The sequence below is a fragment of the Malania oleifera genome, chromosome 6 (genome assembly GCF_029873635.1).
Source record: "Malania oleifera isolate guangnan ecotype guangnan chromosome 6, ASM2987363v1, whole genome shotgun sequence".
NCBI lineage: Eukaryota > Viridiplantae > Streptophyta > Magnoliopsida > Santalales > Ximeniaceae > Malania > Malania oleifera.
Genome location: NC_080422.1, coordinates 5,161,478 through 5,181,274, shown reverse-complemented (window position 1 = coordinate 5,181,274; position 19,797 = coordinate 5,161,478). Strand labels below are relative to the sequence as shown.

Genomic DNA, 19,797 nt, shown 5'->3' with positions numbered 1-19,797 from the left:
GAGCAGTGGAGAAATCAGAAATGTGTCAATTTCAAATGCGTATTGAAGCAAAAATTAAATTTTGTTGAATGGTTTCATTTTTATGCATTTTTTCATTTGACTATTTATATATGTATATATATATTTTGGGTTACTTCAAGTGTCCTAGTGCCCTCAGCTCATCAAACTACATAATATATGATCACTAGTAACGTCACAAGGTATTTAGACTAATCCCTCACTCACGTTGTCTGGTCCCACAACTAAGTCTGGAGGTAGGTTTTTGCTCAGCGTGGCAGGAATTGAACCCGAACTTATACTATCAAGTAGGGGTGTACAAAAATTATCGAAAATCGGACCGAAACCGAACCGAAACCATAAATGGTTCGGTTTTTCGATTTTCGGTTTTGGTTGTAGTTTTCAAAAATAAAAAGGTTTGGGTTCGGTTTCGGTTTCGGCTTTATGTTGAAACCGAATCGAAAAAAATCAAAAAACTGATTTATATATATATAATAAAGGTTATTTTTTTAAAAAGCGTCCAACATATTTTATTTTGTTAAAATTATGAGTCCCTATAAAAAATTAAAATGCTCAATAAATTTTCAACAAATTTATGGAAAATAAAGGTTTTTTTCTTTTGTAAAAAAAATCAGTTTAAAACCGAAAAACCGCAACCGAACCGCCAAATTTTCAGTTTTTAATTAAAACATAATTTCGGTTCGATTTTCGGTTCGGCCAAAACCGAACCGAACCGAACAGTGTACACCATTACTATCAAGCAACCCACCGCAGATCCCCTTGCCACCTCAACCAACACTCGAGGGCAACTATTTATAATTTTGTACTATATTAAGAGGGAGGCCGGGCCAATCTGTTGTTGAATTTTAATTTATTTTTTATCAAAAAAAAAATAATAATAATAATAATAATAGGCTTTAGGGCCTCTTTGGATAAGGGGAAAGGAAATTAAAGGGAAAACTTATTTTTCCTTATATTTTCCTTTTTCTATTAAATATTATCAAAAATATAAATTTATTTTTATTATATTAAAAATTAAGAAAAGCTAAATATTAATGATGTGTAAAAATGAAATTTTATTTATGAATTTGACATAATTTTTTTTTCACTTTTCTCAATAATCAAACATAAAAATGTCGATATCTTGATATTTTTATTTCCTTTTCCCAACATTTTATGAGTTCCAAACAGAGTATTACCGAATGTTATTGAAAGCTATGAAAATGAGAAGTCGATATTAAGTTCGTTTATATTAGGAATTTTATTCGTAAAATAAAATGAATAATTATTTTTATTATATTTTCTTTTATATAAAATATTACTAGGAATTAAAATTTGTTCTATTACTAATTTGCTAAACAATTTAAACATTAATGATATCGTTGAATTATTATACATTTTATTTTCTCTATCACTTCTTTGATAATTTGAAAAAAATAATTCGTTCGTTCATGGTTCCCCTTTCTTAATGTTTTACAAGTTTTATCTGAAATATAGATAAAAAGAAAAAGAAAAAAGTTTTAAGACAAAAACGGTCACTTCTTTGAAGTTTAGTAAAAAGACAAGAACATTTCATAAGGTATTAAAATTTCTATTAACCTCCCATAAGGTTTCAAGAACTTCATATACTTTCCCTAAGGTTTGTCAAAAAAAAACACAAATAACTTTTTGTATTTTGCAAAAAGACAAATCATTTGAGGGGAGATTTGTGTCTTTTTGCAAAACTTCAGAGAATGTCAGTGACATTTTTGAAATCTCAGAAGATGTGTCTAAAAATTTTAAAACTTCAACGGAGGTCAATGTCTTTTTACTAAATCTCATGGGAGCTTAGTGTTTTTTGCCCTGATTTTTTATTTTATTATTTTCAAATTTTCATATAATTACAAGGGTGCATCTTTCAGTTTTTAATTATATAGGCGATATGAAAAATAATTAAAAAATATTTTCCAATTTCCTACACAAAGAAATCCAAGATCTAAAAATTAAAAATAAAAAAGTGTATAAAATTGCAAATATAAATTTAGGACTTTGAATTTAAATTTGTATAAAATTGGATAAAACGTAATATAAAATTATACTAAATTTCTTTCCATTCATACAATTCATTAGCTAGCATTTAGGTGATTGAATTTTAGACATTTTATTTGGATTTGTGCGAATACAGAGAAAATCGAAAAATATTTTGTCCAAATTTACACAAATTTAAATCCAAATTCAAAACTCAAATCTGAAAGTCTTTTGAGCCCCGTTTGTATCAAGATATTTTCTTACGGAAAATAGAGGAAAGGAAAGGAAAATAAGGAGAAAAAATCATTTTTCCTTATATTTTCCTTCTCTATTAAATACTATGAAAAATGAAATTTTATTTTAATATGACTAAAAATTAAGAAAAAACTAAATATTAACGATGTGAAAATCAATATTTTTTTTTAGACTTGATATATTTTTAAAATTTTTCCTTCTTATTTTTTTTTTATAACCAAGCATGAAAATATAAATTTCTTTTTTTTTAAACATTTTTTGGAGTTTCGAATGGACCGTAATATATTTACAATTCGTTTATGCTCTAAATAGAGTGCTGACAATTCAAAAGGTTTTATTTATTTGTCAAAGACAGCTCTAATTACTTTTATTCCTATTCTCCAATAATTTTAATTCCCATTTTAGACTTTAGATGTGGCCAAACATGTTCAACAAAAATTAAAAATTTTATATTAACTTCTAAATAATTATATTAAGGACAGCAGGTCGTTGATTGGGCATAAAAATAGTTAATTAGACAAAATAGTTTGACTAAAAAGTTTGAAAGCGTGGGACGAAAATGCGTCTTAGGTTGTCAATCGCAGGTGGGGCGTGTCCCTATTTCCACGTCTCAGAATTTTGAATTTAACGTACACATTTAAATGTTGTGCTGGTCTCAACAGACAAAAAAAATTAGTGGACTGAGAAAACACAAGGTGGAATTTTTGAGGGGCTTAGAATAGACGCTATATAGAGACAAATTGCGCGTCTCCTTGAATTTTTAGTCCTTAATTTTGACAATTTATTCTCATTTTCCAAAAAAAATTATGGTTGCACTTAGTAGTTATAAATTATTATTTTTTAAAATATATGTATAAATATTATTTTCTTCTAATTTTTTTGGAATATTTATGCAATAGATATTAGTAAAGGAATAAATAAGTATACGAAAGGCATCAGCAATTAAGAAGGAGCATCGGGGGTTCGATTCTAGGTAAATATACTCACGGAGCCAGCAGAGACCATAGATGGTAATGGAGATGTGTCCCAGGGGTCGGATTGACCGAACGTCCAACTAATGCACAGAAGCCATGTCCGCATTTCGGATTTTACCCTGATCAGCGATATCTGGGGGCGAAGAACGCTGATCCGTAGGTTTGGTACCGGACCAGGGGTCCGAATGGCTCGTTGGTGACTGAAGTTCCTATGTAATAAAAAAAATGAAAAGAAATAATAAAATTTTGATTTACTTTTTTTCTTTTTTAGTTTGGTCTGGCTTAAATTTTTCGTATTTCATATTTTGATTCAAATTTAACTCGGCCCGTTTAATAATCATGGTCAATCGAACCAAGTTAGTACATAATAAAATAAAAATATTTAATTTTTCTATTTCCTAAAATATTTATTTGAAAATTCTTGGTCGAGATGGGTTTAGAGCAGTTGAACTCCAATATAAACTCCTTTCCTTACACAAAATTACTGCTCATGTGTCCATCTAAAGGGGAAGAGCTGCTTAAATAAGGAAGGTCGTTAGTTCCCACTTTTTTTTTTTTTTTATTCACTCCTTATTATGACTTAAGCATTAAAAGGTTTTCGATTATCGCATTTGATTAATTAACACATTTTTACCAGGTTACTTCTCGGCTCGAGTTAGGGGTGGCAAAACGGGTCGGAACCCGACGGGTGACCTATGACCCGCCCATTTAAATCAGGTTCAGGTTTAGCATAAGGTGACCCGTTTATAAATGGATCAACCCAAACCCGACCTGTTTAATAAACAATTTAGGCAGGTTTGGATTGGGTATCCGCTGGGTGACCCGTTTAATTATATATATATATATATATATATATATTACATTAAAAAAATATTAATTAAAGAGATGTACTATTTTCTATATTTTATGTTTATTTGTTAATATATTAATAAATAAAATAAAAAGTGTTGTTTTTTATTGGAAAATGATGGTGATGATCATCCTCTCCATGATCATAAGTTGATGATTGCTGATTCATTTAGTGATGAAGTTATTTTACAAGATGGTCCTCAACTCAGTTTACAAGATAACGGCTAGTTGTAGGCTTTTCTGTATTTTTGTAGGTAGTTATTTTTTGTTTGTCCTTTGCTGAGGTGTATAGTTTGTTATGTGCAAAACTGTAAAATATTAAGTTTTTGCTCTACTATAAATATTCACTTTTTTATTACATAGGAATTCCTACCACCAACAAACACTTCGGATCCCCTGGTGCGGCACCAAACCTACGGATCAGCATCCTCTCCCTAGGTCTCGTTGATTAGGGTAAAGTCTGGAATATGGACATGGCTTCCGTGCATCAATTGGACATTCAGCCAACCCGACTCTCGGGACACATCTCCATTACCATTCACGGTCCTCGCTAGCTCACAAAGAACTCTCACCATCCATAGTCCCCACTGACTCACAGAGCAAACTCTCACCATCCACAGTCCTCGCTGGCTCACAGAGTAAATTCTCACCATGCACAGGTATTGCTAGTTCAACGAGCGTATCTACCTAGAATTGAACCCTCGATGCTCCTTCTTACATGCTAATGTCATTCCACCGTGTCATGCCCGTAGGGGCTATAAATATTCATTTTGCTTATGAGGAAGGTTGTACATAGCCAACATATACTGATTCTTTGTAAAGGGAAAAATCATTCAATGCAGGAGATTTCAAGTTATTCTTAGACCTGAACTTTCCTTTCTTCCTTTCCAAACTTTCCTTCTTGTTTTCTTACATGGTATCATAGTAGTGAAACACAACAATTATGACTAGAAAAATTCTTGCCGATAAGTCTTCTTTAAATCGTTTTCTCAATTTCAATGATGTCACTAATCCTTATCGACTTGACAATGGGGACAACCCATATGTTTCTCTTGACCCTGAACTTGTCACGGTTGATAATTATACCACTTGGTCCAGGGCTATGCAAAGAGCTCTTAAAGCCAAAAACAAATTGGGATTTATTAGTGGTGAGATTTCCAAACCCACCAATCCAGATGACCCTTTACTTGAAGCCTGGAAACGTTGCAATGACCTTGTGACTTCCTAGTTTTATAACTCTATTTCTCCATTAATCAAGTCTAGCATTGCTCTTGTGGATGAAGCTTTCGTGATCTGGAATGAGCTGAAGGAGTGCTTTACTCAACAAAATGGTTCACAAATTTTTTAGCTTAAGCAGACACTAGCTGGACTACAACAGTAGCAACATTCAGTAAGTGTTTATTATGGGAAATTGAAATATCTTTGGGATGAATTAAATGTGTTTGATCCATTGCCTGATTGTAGCTATGGAAATTAAAGATCCTTTCGGATAGACATCATAGGGATTGTGTGACAATTCTTAATGGGCCTAAGTGATTCATACACCAATCCAAGGGAGCAAATCATGCTCATTGATTCCCTACCCTTTGTTGGTAAGGTCATTTCCATGGTTCAGTAACAGGAGAGGCAGCATCTCATGCTGAGTAGTTGTCCCTCTCCTGATTCGATGGCCTTAACAACCGATTCACTCTAAAATAAGCAACGTAAAGACTATCTCAAGTATAGGTATTTTGTTGCATAATAATTAGCCCAAAAGGTCAGATTATCTCATCACAGAATGTAGATCAATTTCAAACTTGCGTTAAAGCAACAAGGAGAAAATTAAAAAAAAACAAAAAACAAAAAAACATTTACTTAACACAGTCCAGATTCAAATTTTGGGTTTTTGAGGGTATGGAACGAAATTAAAACAAAACAAAACATAAACTACGGACATAACATGCATAAAGTTAACGACAAGAAACGAATGACGGTAAATAAACGACGAGAAAATCAACACAACTAATATCACTTACTCAAATAATAAATCAAAAGCAAAAACTTCATTAATCTAATAAAACCATTCAACAAAAAAAAAAAGAACAACTAAAAATCTAAATCTTAGGAATTGAAATACAAGATAAAATAAATCCAACATTAATAAAACTCAAACAATAGCTTAAACAAAATAAATCCACATTAACTTAAATGAAAATTAATCCATCAATACTTTAAACAAAATAAAACCCAACAATAGTGTAACCAAAATAAACTCTACTCAACAATGGCATAAATATAAACTGTCTTTTCAGGAAATCCTAAAGATCGGGTCTAACAGGCTAGAGGAGTGAGGCTAGTGGTGTAAATTTATGTAGGTAGTGTGTATGGACAGAGGTTTTACTTTTATATAGTTTATAGGATGCAATTATGTGAAAATAGAGATATTTGTGTATAAAGATAGTTAGAACTCTAGTAATGTAATTTTAGGATTTTGTATTTTATTTTCGGTACGTATATGTGTTTTATATATGATGAATAAGGTATTAGGTACACAGACATTACTAAAGTAGCATCTCGGGCCCACGTGACGGGTCAGGGTCGTTACACTTGACTTGGTGCAAAAGCGTTGACGTAGGCTTGGTGCCGAACCGCGTTAAAACTCCGATGTTAACCTTTCTTTTCCTTCACTCATTTACTTATGTCTCGTGCTTGAATTTATTTATATATTGTGATATAATGACTTGCATTCTTGTCAAGAGTTTTATTTTGTAGAAAAAATCAAAATATGTGAAAAAAGTCCATTCACCCCCCTCTTGAACTATATACTCCCAGCTGGAACGCCTAACGAGCATTTTTTCACAGCTTTATTAGTCTATGTCGATTATATAGTTGTTGCTAGCAATTCTCTTTACTGCATTAATTCTCTTAAAGAATTTTGAATACTCAGTTCAAGATTAAAGATCTTGGTTCTCTTCGTTATTTCCTTGGCTTTGAAGTGACCATATTTGCTAAAGAGATCCACTTGTGTCAAAGAAGATATATCCTCGACATTTTATCAAACTCGGGTAATCTTGGATCAAAACCAACAAAACTTCCCATGGATCAAAATTTGAAACTTAGCCAGACTTCAGGTTCCCCTCTTCCAGATCCAAGCATCTACAGAAGACTTGTTGGAAGGCTCTTATATTTAACCATCATAAGGCTTGATATCACCTACTCAGTGCAAGTTTTAAGTCAGTTTATGTCTTAGTCAACTAATGCTCATTTACATGCTGCTCATAAAGTATTTAAGTATTTAAAGGGAAATCCTAGTCACGGGACCTTGATGTACTCTTCTTCTCCATTACAATGCAAGGATACTGTGATTCTGATTGAGCTTTCTGTCCTAACACAAGACAATTCATTACAGACTTTTGTATATTTCTTGGGAATTCACTTGTCTTTTGGAAGTTTAAAAAGCAATCTATTGTTTCCCGTTCATCTACAGAGGCTGAGTATCAAGCCATGACAGCAACCTGTTGTGAATTCACTTGGATCAAATAGCTTCTAGCTGTTCTGCACATGTCACATTTGAATGCTGCAATTCTTCACTATGACAATCAAACAACTCTACATATTGTTGCCAACCTCGTTTTTCATAAGCGTACCAAGCACATTGAAATTGATTGTCACCTTATTCAAAATAAAATTCAAGAAGGTAGCATTGTGACTGCATATGTCCCTACAAATTCTCAACTGGCTGATATTTTTACTAAGGCTCTTCTATCCAATATGGGAATAGTGAATCTCTATTCTTCATCTTCCCGAGGGATATTGGAAAATGATGGGGATGATTATCCTCTCAATGATCTTAAGCTGATGATTGCTGATTCATTTAGTAATGAAGTTATTTTACAAGATGGTCATCAACTCAGTTTACAAGATAAAGGCTAGCTATAGGCTTTTATATATTTTCATAGTTAGTTTTTTTTTTTGTCATTTGCTGAGTTGTATAGTTTGTTATGTGCAGAACTGTAAAATATTATGTTTTTGCTCTGTTGTAAATATTCCTTTTGCTCGTGAGGAAGGCTGTGCAGAGCCTACATATACTAATTCTTTGTAAAGGAAAAAATTATTCAATGTTGAAGATTTCAAGTTCTTCTCAAACCTGAACTTTCCTTTCTTCCTTTTTCCAAACTTTCCTTGCTGTTTTCTTACATTTTTTTTTTTTAAATATGTCACTTTATATGAAATGTTTTTAAAAATTTATAATAAAATAAATTATATTTTTAAATGGGTTCTTAACGAGCATTCTTTTATAGCTTATTTATTAAACAAACAGGTAAACGGGTCAATCTGAATCTAAACCCATTTATAACCCACCCAAATCCGACCCGCTAACTCGTTTTGCCATCCCTAACTTGAGTACAACTTCATACCTCCTTCGTACTAGGAGAGTACATTGATACAATCATGCATAGAATTTGAAATACTTTCATGGATATTAAAAGAAGGTTTAAAATAAAAAATAATGATATCTTTGTAGCTATTTATATATTCAACTATACTTTGTCATCACTCGCAAATAGTTAAACTAAAAAGAAGTCTATTTCATTTTGTTCAACTAGGTGATACCATTGGAGTAAAATTAAACCCTAATTTGAATTCCGCATTGACCTTTCCATCCCCACTTAACTAGATCGATGTAGCCAAAAAAAAATCCTTGCTTAATTTAATTGAAAATTAAGCCACCAAATTTTTATGCTTGAAGATAATATGACTTGAAAGTTTGATGTATAAATTTCATATATAAATTCATGCAATTTTAAATACAATGTAATAAATAATTACATTTATTTTTATCCAAATTCATGAAAATTTAGATTTGAATTGTGAAATTCATCATACAAACACACCATGAAAAATATCACAAAAATGTTCAATGACTCATATAACTTCTCTAGTCAACTAAATATTTAGGGTTTGTTCAAATTAAAGATTTTAGCCGAAAAAAATGAAAAGAAAGGGAAAAAAAGAAGAAGAAAAAACTCATTTTCTCTAATATTTTCCTTCTCTTTTAAATACTATAAAAAAAATTTTATTTTAATATGATTAAAAATTAAGAAAATTTAAATATTAAACATGTATAAAATCAAAATTTGTTAATAAACTTAGCATTTTTATTTTTTTTCACTTTTCTTGATAATCAAAAGTTATAATCGTCGTGATCCTATAAAGTACACAACTATGGTACTATGCATATTTCACTCATCATTCTTAAATTTGGTGAGGAGTGGGTGGAAGTAGGGCTGGTCAATTGTATTTCATACCACTTTCTGCTATAGATAGATCATTCAATTCAAGACAAAATTTGAATAAAAACAAACAAATTTTAAGCCTACCCAAGTTGAATTAGATGTTGTTGAGACGTGACTTATATTCAAAGGTTATATACTTGAAGACAAGAAACCTCCTACCAAGTTAAGCTCTCGAACTGCTCATGATCGGTGTTGCTCGTTTGCAGTTCTAGACAAAATATATAAAACATTCAAGAAATATTTCATAAATATAAACTACCAACTGATGTTAAAAATTGAACATATTATGCTTTAGTTTATTACAAAAATACTTCAATCAACCGACAAGTGTTGAATGATCATTTGCAAAATTAAATAAAAATTAACAAAGCAATAAAATTGACTATTTTTTTAACTGCCGACCTATTATTCCCCTTCCCCTTTTTTTTGGAGGGGGGAGGGGTGTGGAAGAAAAGGTTTTCGAGTTTTAGCTATATGTTTGGATAGTAAGACGTGAGATGATTCATTTTTTCTTTTATATTTCTTATTTATTTGACCTTTTTAAAGTTTAGAATTCAAAACTCCTGATATGAATATTACAAGTTATAACTGTTAGATGTTTTTTAACGTTTTAAGAGATCCATTTCACATTATTCATCATAAGATCAAGAACTATAAAAAATATCATTAGAAGTTTCGAAACCTGTTAGACTTTCATTATCTTTCTAATCGTTTACGTGCCAAGTACTTTTAAAAGTATACTTTTGAGCTAGCAATCTCATATCGTATTTATGATCAAATATACTGTTATTCAAAATGATGAGTATATATATATTTCTTTGGACGGGATTAGGGTTGTGTTAATTGTTTAATATAAATGTACAAATAAATGCAAAAAAAAAAAAGCATAAGTAAAACACACATGCCTAATTTTGTTGAGTAGTAAATGTTTTAAAATTCGAATAGACCAGTGTTAATTGATTTATTAATGAAACTAATCTAATTCAATTACTCTCTTGTTCTTGATTTCATATTTATAGTTAAAGGACAATTAGATTAAAAGTTTGGAAGTACAATATAATAAATAAGTTTATTATATTTAAGAATAAAAACACATATAATATATTTTAATATATTTTGTATGCAATAAAATTTATTAAAAGAAAATTTTAAAATATATGTAAGTTGGTTAAAACTTATCCAAAATTTTAAAAAGTCCTTTGCTCGATTAATTAGGACATGCTTATCAAATTCAATTCAAGGTTGAATTACATATTGTTTCAATTTAATGAGTTTATTTAAAAAAAAAAAAAAGACATATTTTGGAAACGTAAATGCGATCAATTAAAATTATCAAATAGGGACATATAGAAATTGAAAGACATATAAATTTAATAAAAATATAAAATAATATGTACGGTAGTTAAAATGCAGTCAAATTTATTTTAATATATTGGTGTATTAAATTGTCTAAAAATTAAAGGAAAAAAAAAAAAAAAAAAACAAAGAGAAAGCAAAGAAGTTCCATACCCAAGATGTGAAGCAATTCAAAAATTGATCATTGGAGGGAAAGGATTTTTTATTTTGTTCAGTTAAAGGAAGATCCTCTCCGGCTAAACGTGGCGGGAAATGTCCGTGCAGTCCCCCACCTTATAAAACCCTAACTCATCCCTTACGAACGATCTCTCTCTCTCTCTAGCTTCTCGGAAGGAGCGAAACCATTTGTCTCCATCGCCAGCTGCTTCAGCGATTTCGCGAGTGGAGTTCGAAACCTAGGATGTCCATATCGTGAGGCGAAAGAGAAAAAGTTGTTAAGAGACTTATATTTCAGTTTCAGAGTTTAGGGTTTCTTATTGTCGGGTGAATGGCCGATGTTTTTGAAGATGAAGCTGAGCAGACGGTTTCAATTCAGGAGTACCTTAAAGGCGTCGAGGACCAAGAGTTGGTGAGCTTCCTTTTAACATACAAAATCTAGGGTTTTGCATGATGGATCGCAAAATTTTGGGGGTTGCGTAGGCCGCTTTCTTTTTGATTGGATTTTCTTGAATTGATGTTTTGTGGCATCATACTACGCGTTTTGTTTGTGGGTTGCATGATGTACGGTGGATAATCTATTTTTTGATCGATCATGGTATCAGTACATTGCATAAGTAGCTGGAATAGGAAAACCGAAACCTGAAGACAACTTCTACAGTTTTCAACTTTTGATTTCAATTCAACCGGATACAAACATAAACCAGGAAAAGAAAAGAGGGGAAGAAGGAAAAGGAAATGCAAAGACAACTTTTACAATCTATACTACTTCAGAAATTTAATCAATTTGCTAATTACTAGGGCCAAAAATGGCAAAAAATGAACACTTATTTGCATTATTTATCATCTTTCACTTTCATAGTAGGGTGTTATGCTGCTTTGCTTATTGGGCTATTTTGCAGCTTTCACGTTTCATGCTGGAAAATGGGTATAGTTCTACAATATCTTAAAACAGAGTTGGGAAGGGAAATGAGCATAGTAGGATGGGTGGTTTTAAGCAGATGAGAGGTTTGTTTACCAGTTTTTGTACCCTTTTCCCTTATTGATGAATGCAGTTAAGTTAGATTATGGGTATAAGATGGTACCTAACTATTAGAAAGAGGATTCCCCACTTTAACGTCTTCCCTAAATATTTCTTAAATTCCTGTATATAAACTCTAACATATTACTGAGATATTTTGACTAAAATGTAAGTTTAAAGCTTTCAACCACCTTATCCTTTTAGTTACATACTACACTATAATTGTCTACAAAATTTTGAGATCTCACCCAATTGGTTTATTCCATATGGGGATTTTTTCTCCTGCCCATGCCTTCTTTCTCATTAGTCATTCTTCATCCATGGGTAGGCCCGGTATTAATGGTGGCTTTATGGTTTTCCATCTTTGATGAATTGTGTTTGACCCTTTGCCAGAATAAATCCCAAATCCCTTGGCATGACTACTGAAATTGTTTGAATTGAAAGGGATAACCCTAAACCATTCAGAGCCGCATTTAAATGCTTTGCTGTCAAATTTGTATATTCGACAAGAGAACAATTATCAGGTGCTCTTTCTCACAAGGGAGGACCTTGAGAGAGATGGAAAACTATTATTCAGGCTATTCTTTTTTTTTTTTTAATATTTGTTCTCTCTGACTCTCTCTTACACACGCATGGGTGCATCTGAGGGATTTTTTCACATAACCAGAAACCTTGATGGCTGCCCACATTTCTCTTTTCTACTCTCTCCCTTTCCTCTTCTTTTCCTTTTTCATGTTGGCTGCAGGATCTCTTCAGCAACTAGCTGCAATAGGAAATGTGGATCATAAGTTTTATTTTTGCACGTATTGAATGATGGTTGTTATATAAGGACTTTGAGGGCTCTGGTCATGACAAAGGGGCAATTGGAACAAGAAGGGAGTGGTGAAGAAATGGTTTATCTAATCAATCTAGATTTTTGACATCATTGATGATCTTAAGCAAATAAGCATATGTTATACAACTTAATACCGTTTGTCATTTTGTTTGACATGAGTATTTATTTGTTCATGGTGTATGGAAACTAGGCAACAGGGGAAATCCAGAAGATTTTATGGAGAGCTTTGGATGAGAAACTGATAAAAATGTGGCAATCCTGTTGGGTGGGCCATTTTTTTGAATTGGGAAGTTTGCTTTTGAGAAATTGCAAGGATTGGATGACAGTGACACAACTTATAACTTTTGCACTGGAATACACACTATTGCCATTGTGCAGTGGTCATGACCTCCGTTTTTTAGTTTGTGGTTATGGCAAATGGATTCTCTCTCTCTCTCTCTCTCTCCAACAAATATCTGCAAGACTGCAAGTACCTTAAAATAGTTTCTCATCAAACATCTTCATTTAGTTCTCCTCAAATTCCTCTTTCTTTTTCTTCGGGGTTAATTAAAAAACTATCTATTTAAAAATAAATATAATCATATTTAGAACTATGCTGCTAATGTAAATTTTAAATTCTTATGCATAATTTCTTTGAAAAGTTGTAAAATGTTATACTACTAGAAGTTAAAGGGCAGCGGTATCTATTAAGAAGTGGGTGGTAAGACTGCTATGACTTTTAGTATGACATTAGTAATTTTCTTTGATTTGCTTTTAAATTTATTAAAAAGGAGCAATAAGGGATATGGAAAAAGGACAAAAAAGCTGAAAATCGCTTTAATGGTAGTATTTTTTATCTTTAATATTAAATATTATCCATCCGTGAAGAATGTGCATGGACAGGTGTCTGGAGTCAACTGTCCAGAAGTTGTGTTAATGTCCCTCCATTTGAAGAAAGGAAAGATCCTTTTGTCTTTCCCCTTGGAACACCTAATGATACTTTATTCATGAAAATTCCAGCTATTGCCCCTCTTTAGATTATACTGACTTAAAAATTAAAAGTAAGGATCAAAGGGACAACATAGTAAATTAAAATTTTTAAAAACTTAAAACTATCCCCCAATGCATGTATTTTCCCCATTTTTCATTTCAGATTGTTCAGTGCATGGCGTGTTTTGCATCACTTGTGCAGAGTCCCTTGTGTCTATAAAAAGGATAGCTGGAGATTTGACAGTCAAAAAAGGGACAGACCAAAAGCTATTTGTTTTCAATACGATATAAAATTACAGATATTTAATATTTTGGTTTTGAGAAATCCCTTTCTAATTTGTTCGCTTGGCTGTTATTGTGTTCATGCACTCAAAATTAGAGGTTAAGAATTGCCATTAATTGGGCATGACTTCAATAAGTCAATTTGAGCATTTATTGCTTGGAGTTGCAAGTTATGTGCTCAATTCAACATAAGAGTTTTTTCATTTTGGCAAAAAGTTCTACTCCTTTTGCCTCAACATTTGCTTCTTGGGTGGCAGTTCATTTGGTTGGATGCTGGGTAATTATCCATCTAAATTTTTGATCCGTATTGTTTGAGAGATGTAACTTTTTTTCTTTTTGGAATTGAACAGCCTTGCATTTTCAAATTTGAGTAGCTAAAAAAAGAACTCCTAATATATTTCGGAAAACTAATCTCAAATAAATGTTTGCCTTAAACTAATTTCTATATTTAATTGATTAATTTGATTGTTAGTGATATTATTTTATGGGGTGAAGATGGCTGTAGTTCGTTGAAATTGATTTCTTTTTGGGTGTAACCTTTAACCTAATTAATGTTTTTTGAATATTGCATAATTGTTTATTTTCTTTTTGTATAATGTGAATATAAAGGAAGCGGATTTGGTATTGGGTGGGGATGAAGGCAAAGAGTGCACCTATAACAAAGGTTATATGAAGAGGCAGGCAATTTTCTCGTGTTTAACTTGCACTCCTGAAGGGAATGCTGGGGTTTGCACGGCCTGTAGCTTGTCTTGTCATGATGGCCATGAGGTATTATTTTTTCTGTATCCTTTCACTTTTAGAAATATACTTTTGGGTTTTTACTTTTTTTTTTTTTTTTTAAAACTGTGGCATGATTTGTGGTCATATTTTGTTCTGTTTAATAGTCCTGCTAATGCTTACTGTGAGAAAGCGGTCATCTAATAAATGAGTGAAATTTTTCTTTTGATCTTAAGTGTGAAATCCTAGATGTAACCCGTTGTTAATGTCCTCTACTTATAATATCACCATTTTTGTGTTTTGAGTTTCTAGTTGTACCATTTTTTAAATGCTGTTGGCATTGCCGTTTGAAATTTATGTCATATGCTACCTACAAAGACACTGCTTTTGATATTTATGGCTGAATTTTTGTTTTTCAGAATTATCCTGTCTAATATTAGTCTCAGTATTTCTGTTTTTTGACGCAGCATTGGTCTCTGTGACATTTTCACCTATATAGAAGAGCTTTTGCATTCACCTGTTTTCAGCTGTATTTTCTTTCCATCTGAAAAATGGATTTATTTGTTATAATTTACTTCATTTCATGAACATTTCAACCATTTTGATACTTTTATTTAGTTTATATGGTTCAAAAAGGTAACATAAGTGTTTGATTGGAATCAAACTAATTACAGTGATTTTGTTTGGGTTTCTACTGTTGATTTATTGCTCAGGCAAAAATAAATTTCATATGCCGTTTTATTGTTGGACAGGACAATGCGCCCATCTCCACTTGAATTATACCTCTTGCTTTAAATACATTATATTATGTCCATGTGAGATATTATTTTCTTCAAGTTTTAGAAGCTTTCTTCCCATTTCAGATCTTCATATATTTTTTTCCCTCAAGAATAATATGCTGCATTTATAATTTTTTTCTTATGTTTTTGGGCGGTTGTTTCTTTGACTGTGTTGACAAGATTGTGGAGTTGTGGACCAAGAGAAACTTTAGGTGTGATTGTGGAAATTCAAAATTTGGGGAGTTCTTCTGCAAGCTTTTCCCAAACAAGGATGTAGAAAATGTTGTGAACTCTTATAACCATAACTTCAAAGGTTCATACTGCACCTGTGGTCGTCTGTATCCTGATCCAGATGCTGAAGAACAGGTGGAGATGATACAATGCTGCATCTGTGAGGATTGGTTTCATGAGGAGCATATTGGTCTTGAATCTTCTGAGGAGGTACATAGTGTTAGTTTCTCCTTTATTTGGTTTTTACCTTTGGGTCCCCAAAAAATTGATTGTTAAGTTTCTGCTAATCTCTTGTTAATTGTTTGAAATATAGAATGTTATGAGGTGCTTGTGATTTATGTTCTCTATTTGATTTACACGCTGTTGTCAATGAGATTGAAATTATCAATTGAAATTTCAATTTTTGGAATCGAGAATCAGATTGTATCATGAGATTTGGTTCAAATTTCCATAATCGATTCCAAATGACATGCAACATGCATATAATAATATATGAAAAACAAGCAAACTAGGAAAATATATCTAAAATTTGACAATAACATATCATATTCATGCATATGCTTTCCCTAAACAATAAAAAGGGAGGTAGCGGAAAAAGTATGCAAAAAGGGAAGTTTATGTTGTTTGAGGGAAGGAGTCAAGAAAAAAAGTAATTTTTTTTGTCTTTATCAACTGTTAACAGTCATTCATGAATATGCTTTCACTAAATAAGAAAGAAACAATTAACTTAAACAAAACTGCCTACATTTTTTTGGAGTTTGGTGAGAGTGGACTCAGTGGAGATGGTTTGGGGTTGTGCATCTTGTGGGGGATTTAGTAGGAGAGAAATGCGTATCTTTTTGGGGGAAAAGAAGTCTCCATCTTTGCCTTGGGATAGGATTGAGTTTTTGACTTTGCTTTGGGCTTTTGCAGATGGGTGTTTTAATTGGTTGTGTTTTTTGGATCTACAGAGTGATTGGAAAACTGTGCTATTTTTATCGTAATTTTTTCCTTTCTAAAAATTTTTTTTCTTCCTTATGAGGATTTCTTATGCTCCTTTTATGTACACTCTTTCTTCTTCAAGGATATATATATAATAAAAAAGCAACAGAGTGGAGTACTACCTTAGCCATCGAGTGTTCTGCCCCTTCTCATTGGTGAAACTCTATACTCCCATACGAGTGAAGAATGGTTTTGTGAAGGCAACATCAGACCCAAAGTTTGTTTTACTTTTCTCCTCTTTTTCAGCACTGAATTAACGTAGACAAGGAATGGAAGGTAATCGTTTTTTTTAAAGGTAATAAAAAAGGAAATTCTGTTTTGGAGGTTTCAAACGTGTCAGACCTGACAGGATATGATAGGTCCATAATCATGTGAATAGATGGATTCAAATTGATTTATTACATTCACAGGGTGAATCGAAAGATCCAGAAATGATTTGGTTGTTTTTGATTGTAATATAAGATTCGAGTTGATTTGATGTGGAACTGATACAAACCATACGAACTGGATCTCAGAACTATGAGATTCTAATTAAGGTCATCTACTTGCCTTTGGATGAGATATTAATAGAAAATTGGAAATTATACTAATGATTGAATTTCTCCAATGATTGTTAGTTGCATAATTTTTTCTGAATGGTATTGTCTGTGTACCATCATTGGTTGCTGTGTTTACTTCTGTAGTATATACTCATTCTAATAGGATGCATCATTTATGCTTTTGAACTGGGCAAAATTCAAGGAATGAGGCTCACTCTCAATTTTAATGCTTGTGCATTTGAAATGTCAGCACATCACATCTTTATGTTTGAGAAGTTTCCCTAATGAAATCTCTATTTTTTAGGTTGTTGGCAATTAGCACAATATACGTATTCATAATTTGTTTTTCTTTTCTTGATTAAGATCCAATGCTAATTCCTTTACATGTATCACAGATTCCAAGAGATGAGGAAGGGGAACCTCTGTATGACGACTTCATATGCCAGACATGCTCATTGGTTTGTTCTTTCTTGACTCTTTATCCTCAAACTATATGGGCAGTAGTCAGGCAGCATGATGCTACAGTAAGTAATACAGAGGAGAAAGGCACTATTGAAGATCCATCTGCTGTTGGATTCGCTCAAAAGCTTGAGAATGATATTTGTTCATCTGACTCCCCAAAATTGGATTGTACAATAACTAGTGCTGGCTCTGAAGCTCTATCTGATGAGAAGGTTTTGGGTCTTGGAGAAAATACTGGTAATAACATAGGTTCGAGTCACTGCATTCCAGATGTCGATGGAAGTACTGCATGCATTCTTGGAGTTGATCTGCTGGCAGCCCCACCTACTGTAGGGAGGAGTAAGCCAATGTTTCTTTCTAAAAACTGGCGGGATATCCTCTGTAGATGTGAAAAATGTACAGCTTTCTATGTGGAAAAGTGTGTTGGCTTTCTGCTTGACAAAGAAGACTCAATTGAGGAGTACGAAAAGATGGCAAAGCAGAAGAGGGAAGAAAAGTTGCAGCAACAGGAGGGTGTTGAGTTAAATTTTCTCAACAAACTTGGCCATGTAGAGAAAATGGAGATTCTGAATGGCATTGCAGACATGAAGAATGAGATTCATTCATTTCTGGTATGCCCCTGATGATTTGATGTCATAATGGCTTGGTTGCAAGGGAAAGAACACAAGTGTTTTTCCTTCCATTTTTTTTTTAGAAATTATTGATGATTCATACACTAAGCTTTATGGTATTTTCTGCTTCCAGGAGTCCTTCGACTCATCAAAGCCAATCACCTCTGCCGACGTCAAGCAGGTTTTTGAGAATCTTGAGAAGAAGCGTAAGCGTGTACTGTAAGTTATCTTTGGTTTTTTAGTGTGGTTGCACCGCATGCTTTAGGCAGCAGTTCTGGAGCTGATCCAGGTTAACATTCAGAAGCTTACATAATTTAAGACTTAAATGTAATAAGAATGTTTCTTAAATTGCTTGACTAGCTAAAACCATCTTTGACATATATTTGCTCATTTTGTATCAACTTGGTTTTTCTACACAAGGTTGCAAGAGCAATGTTTTATTAGGGCCAAAATATCTTTATTGCAGCTGCCGCTCCTTGGTCCACATTTAGAGAATTGCTTAGAAAATGACATCTCCTGAGTCTTCGATGTGGTATGGTATGGGAAGAAGAAACAAAGGAGAATCTTGTAGTATAAACTTGATAGATACTTTTTTCTTTGGGAAGAAAGATAGTAGTGCATTAGCAGCCTAAAAGATTTTAGGTGTAAATTTTATCTAGAGAAGTGGAAGGTGAAGAGTTCAATCCCTGGAATACCATCTGTTATTTTTTCTTTGTAAAAATGTCTGAATTCAAGATTTTATGTTTGAGTGAACTGAATTTTCTTTGTTATTTGACAATTTTGTCGTAATTTGGGGTTTTGGTCAAAATTTAATTCCTTGCATAGTAGTGACAATTAGATTTATTAGTTTAAAATAAAGTTAAAAATTTAACAATTTTTATATTTGAAATGAAGTTGTTTGGTATCATATATATATATATATATATATATATATATATATATATATATATGTTTTGTTTTTAGTTTTAATATTAATTTTTTTATCATTGCAACAATTTTAAATTAGAATTTTCCCATTTGCTTGAGGCAACAACAATAGTTTGAAATCATTATTGTGCAACAATATTTTAATATTTAGAATTCATTTTTGTGCAATAATATTTAGAATTCATTTTGATGGATTAAATAATTATTTCTCAATTGTTCTAATAAGAAAGATGAAATATTTAAAAAATATTTTCATCATTTTTTAGGTTTCATATACAATAAAAGTGTTCTTGAAGTATTGAAGAGCTAGTGGAAAAATATAATTATTAAATAAAATAATTATCAAGTAATTCTTAATATATTTTAATTTGTATTATTTTGTTTTTATTATTCTAATTACATTTTGATTGAGCTAAGCTCTAACTTCATTTTTTCTAATGTTTGGTTTTTTTAAGGTTTATAGTGGCATTGTTTATTTATTTATTTATTGGGTAAAAGACACTAATCTCCTCTAAGGTTTGATAAAAAGATAGAGATCTTCCCTGAGATTTCAAAAATTGCAAGGACTTCCCA

The 19,797-nt window shown here is 32.1% G+C and overlaps 1 protein-coding gene across 1 annotated transcript; it reads left to right on the top strand.

Moving 5' to 3' along the window:
• Positions 1-10,836: 10,836 nt before the first annotated feature.
• LOC131157707 (uncharacterized) lies at positions 10,837-18,749 on the top strand. The gene is made up of 5 exons (XM_058112042.1): positions 10,837-11,282; positions 14,587-14,745; positions 15,654-15,914; positions 17,620-18,297; positions 18,431-18,749. Exons 1-5 carry the CDS (start codon positions 11,202-11,204, stop codon positions 18,518-18,520), a joined length of 1,269 nt encoding a protein of 422 aa, XP_057968025.1. The 5' UTR covers positions 10,837-11,201; the 3' UTR covers positions 18,521-18,749.
• Positions 18,750-19,797: the final 1,048 nt, after the last annotated feature.

Excerpts from the sequence above, each read along its gene's own strand:
- LOC131157707 (XM_058112042.1), top strand. The coding sequence starts at position 11,202 with ATGGCCGATGTTTTTGAAGATGAAGCTGAGCAGACGGTTTCAATTCAG. Across the intron at positions 11,283-14,586 it reads GCGTCGAGGACCAAGAGTTG|GAAGCGGATTTGGTATTGGG; the intron begins GTGAGCTTCCTT and ends GTGAATATAAAG. Across the intron at positions 15,915-17,619 it reads GTCTTGAATCTTCTGAGGAG|ATTCCAAGAGATGAGGAAGG; the intron begins GTACATAGTGTT and ends CATGTATCACAG.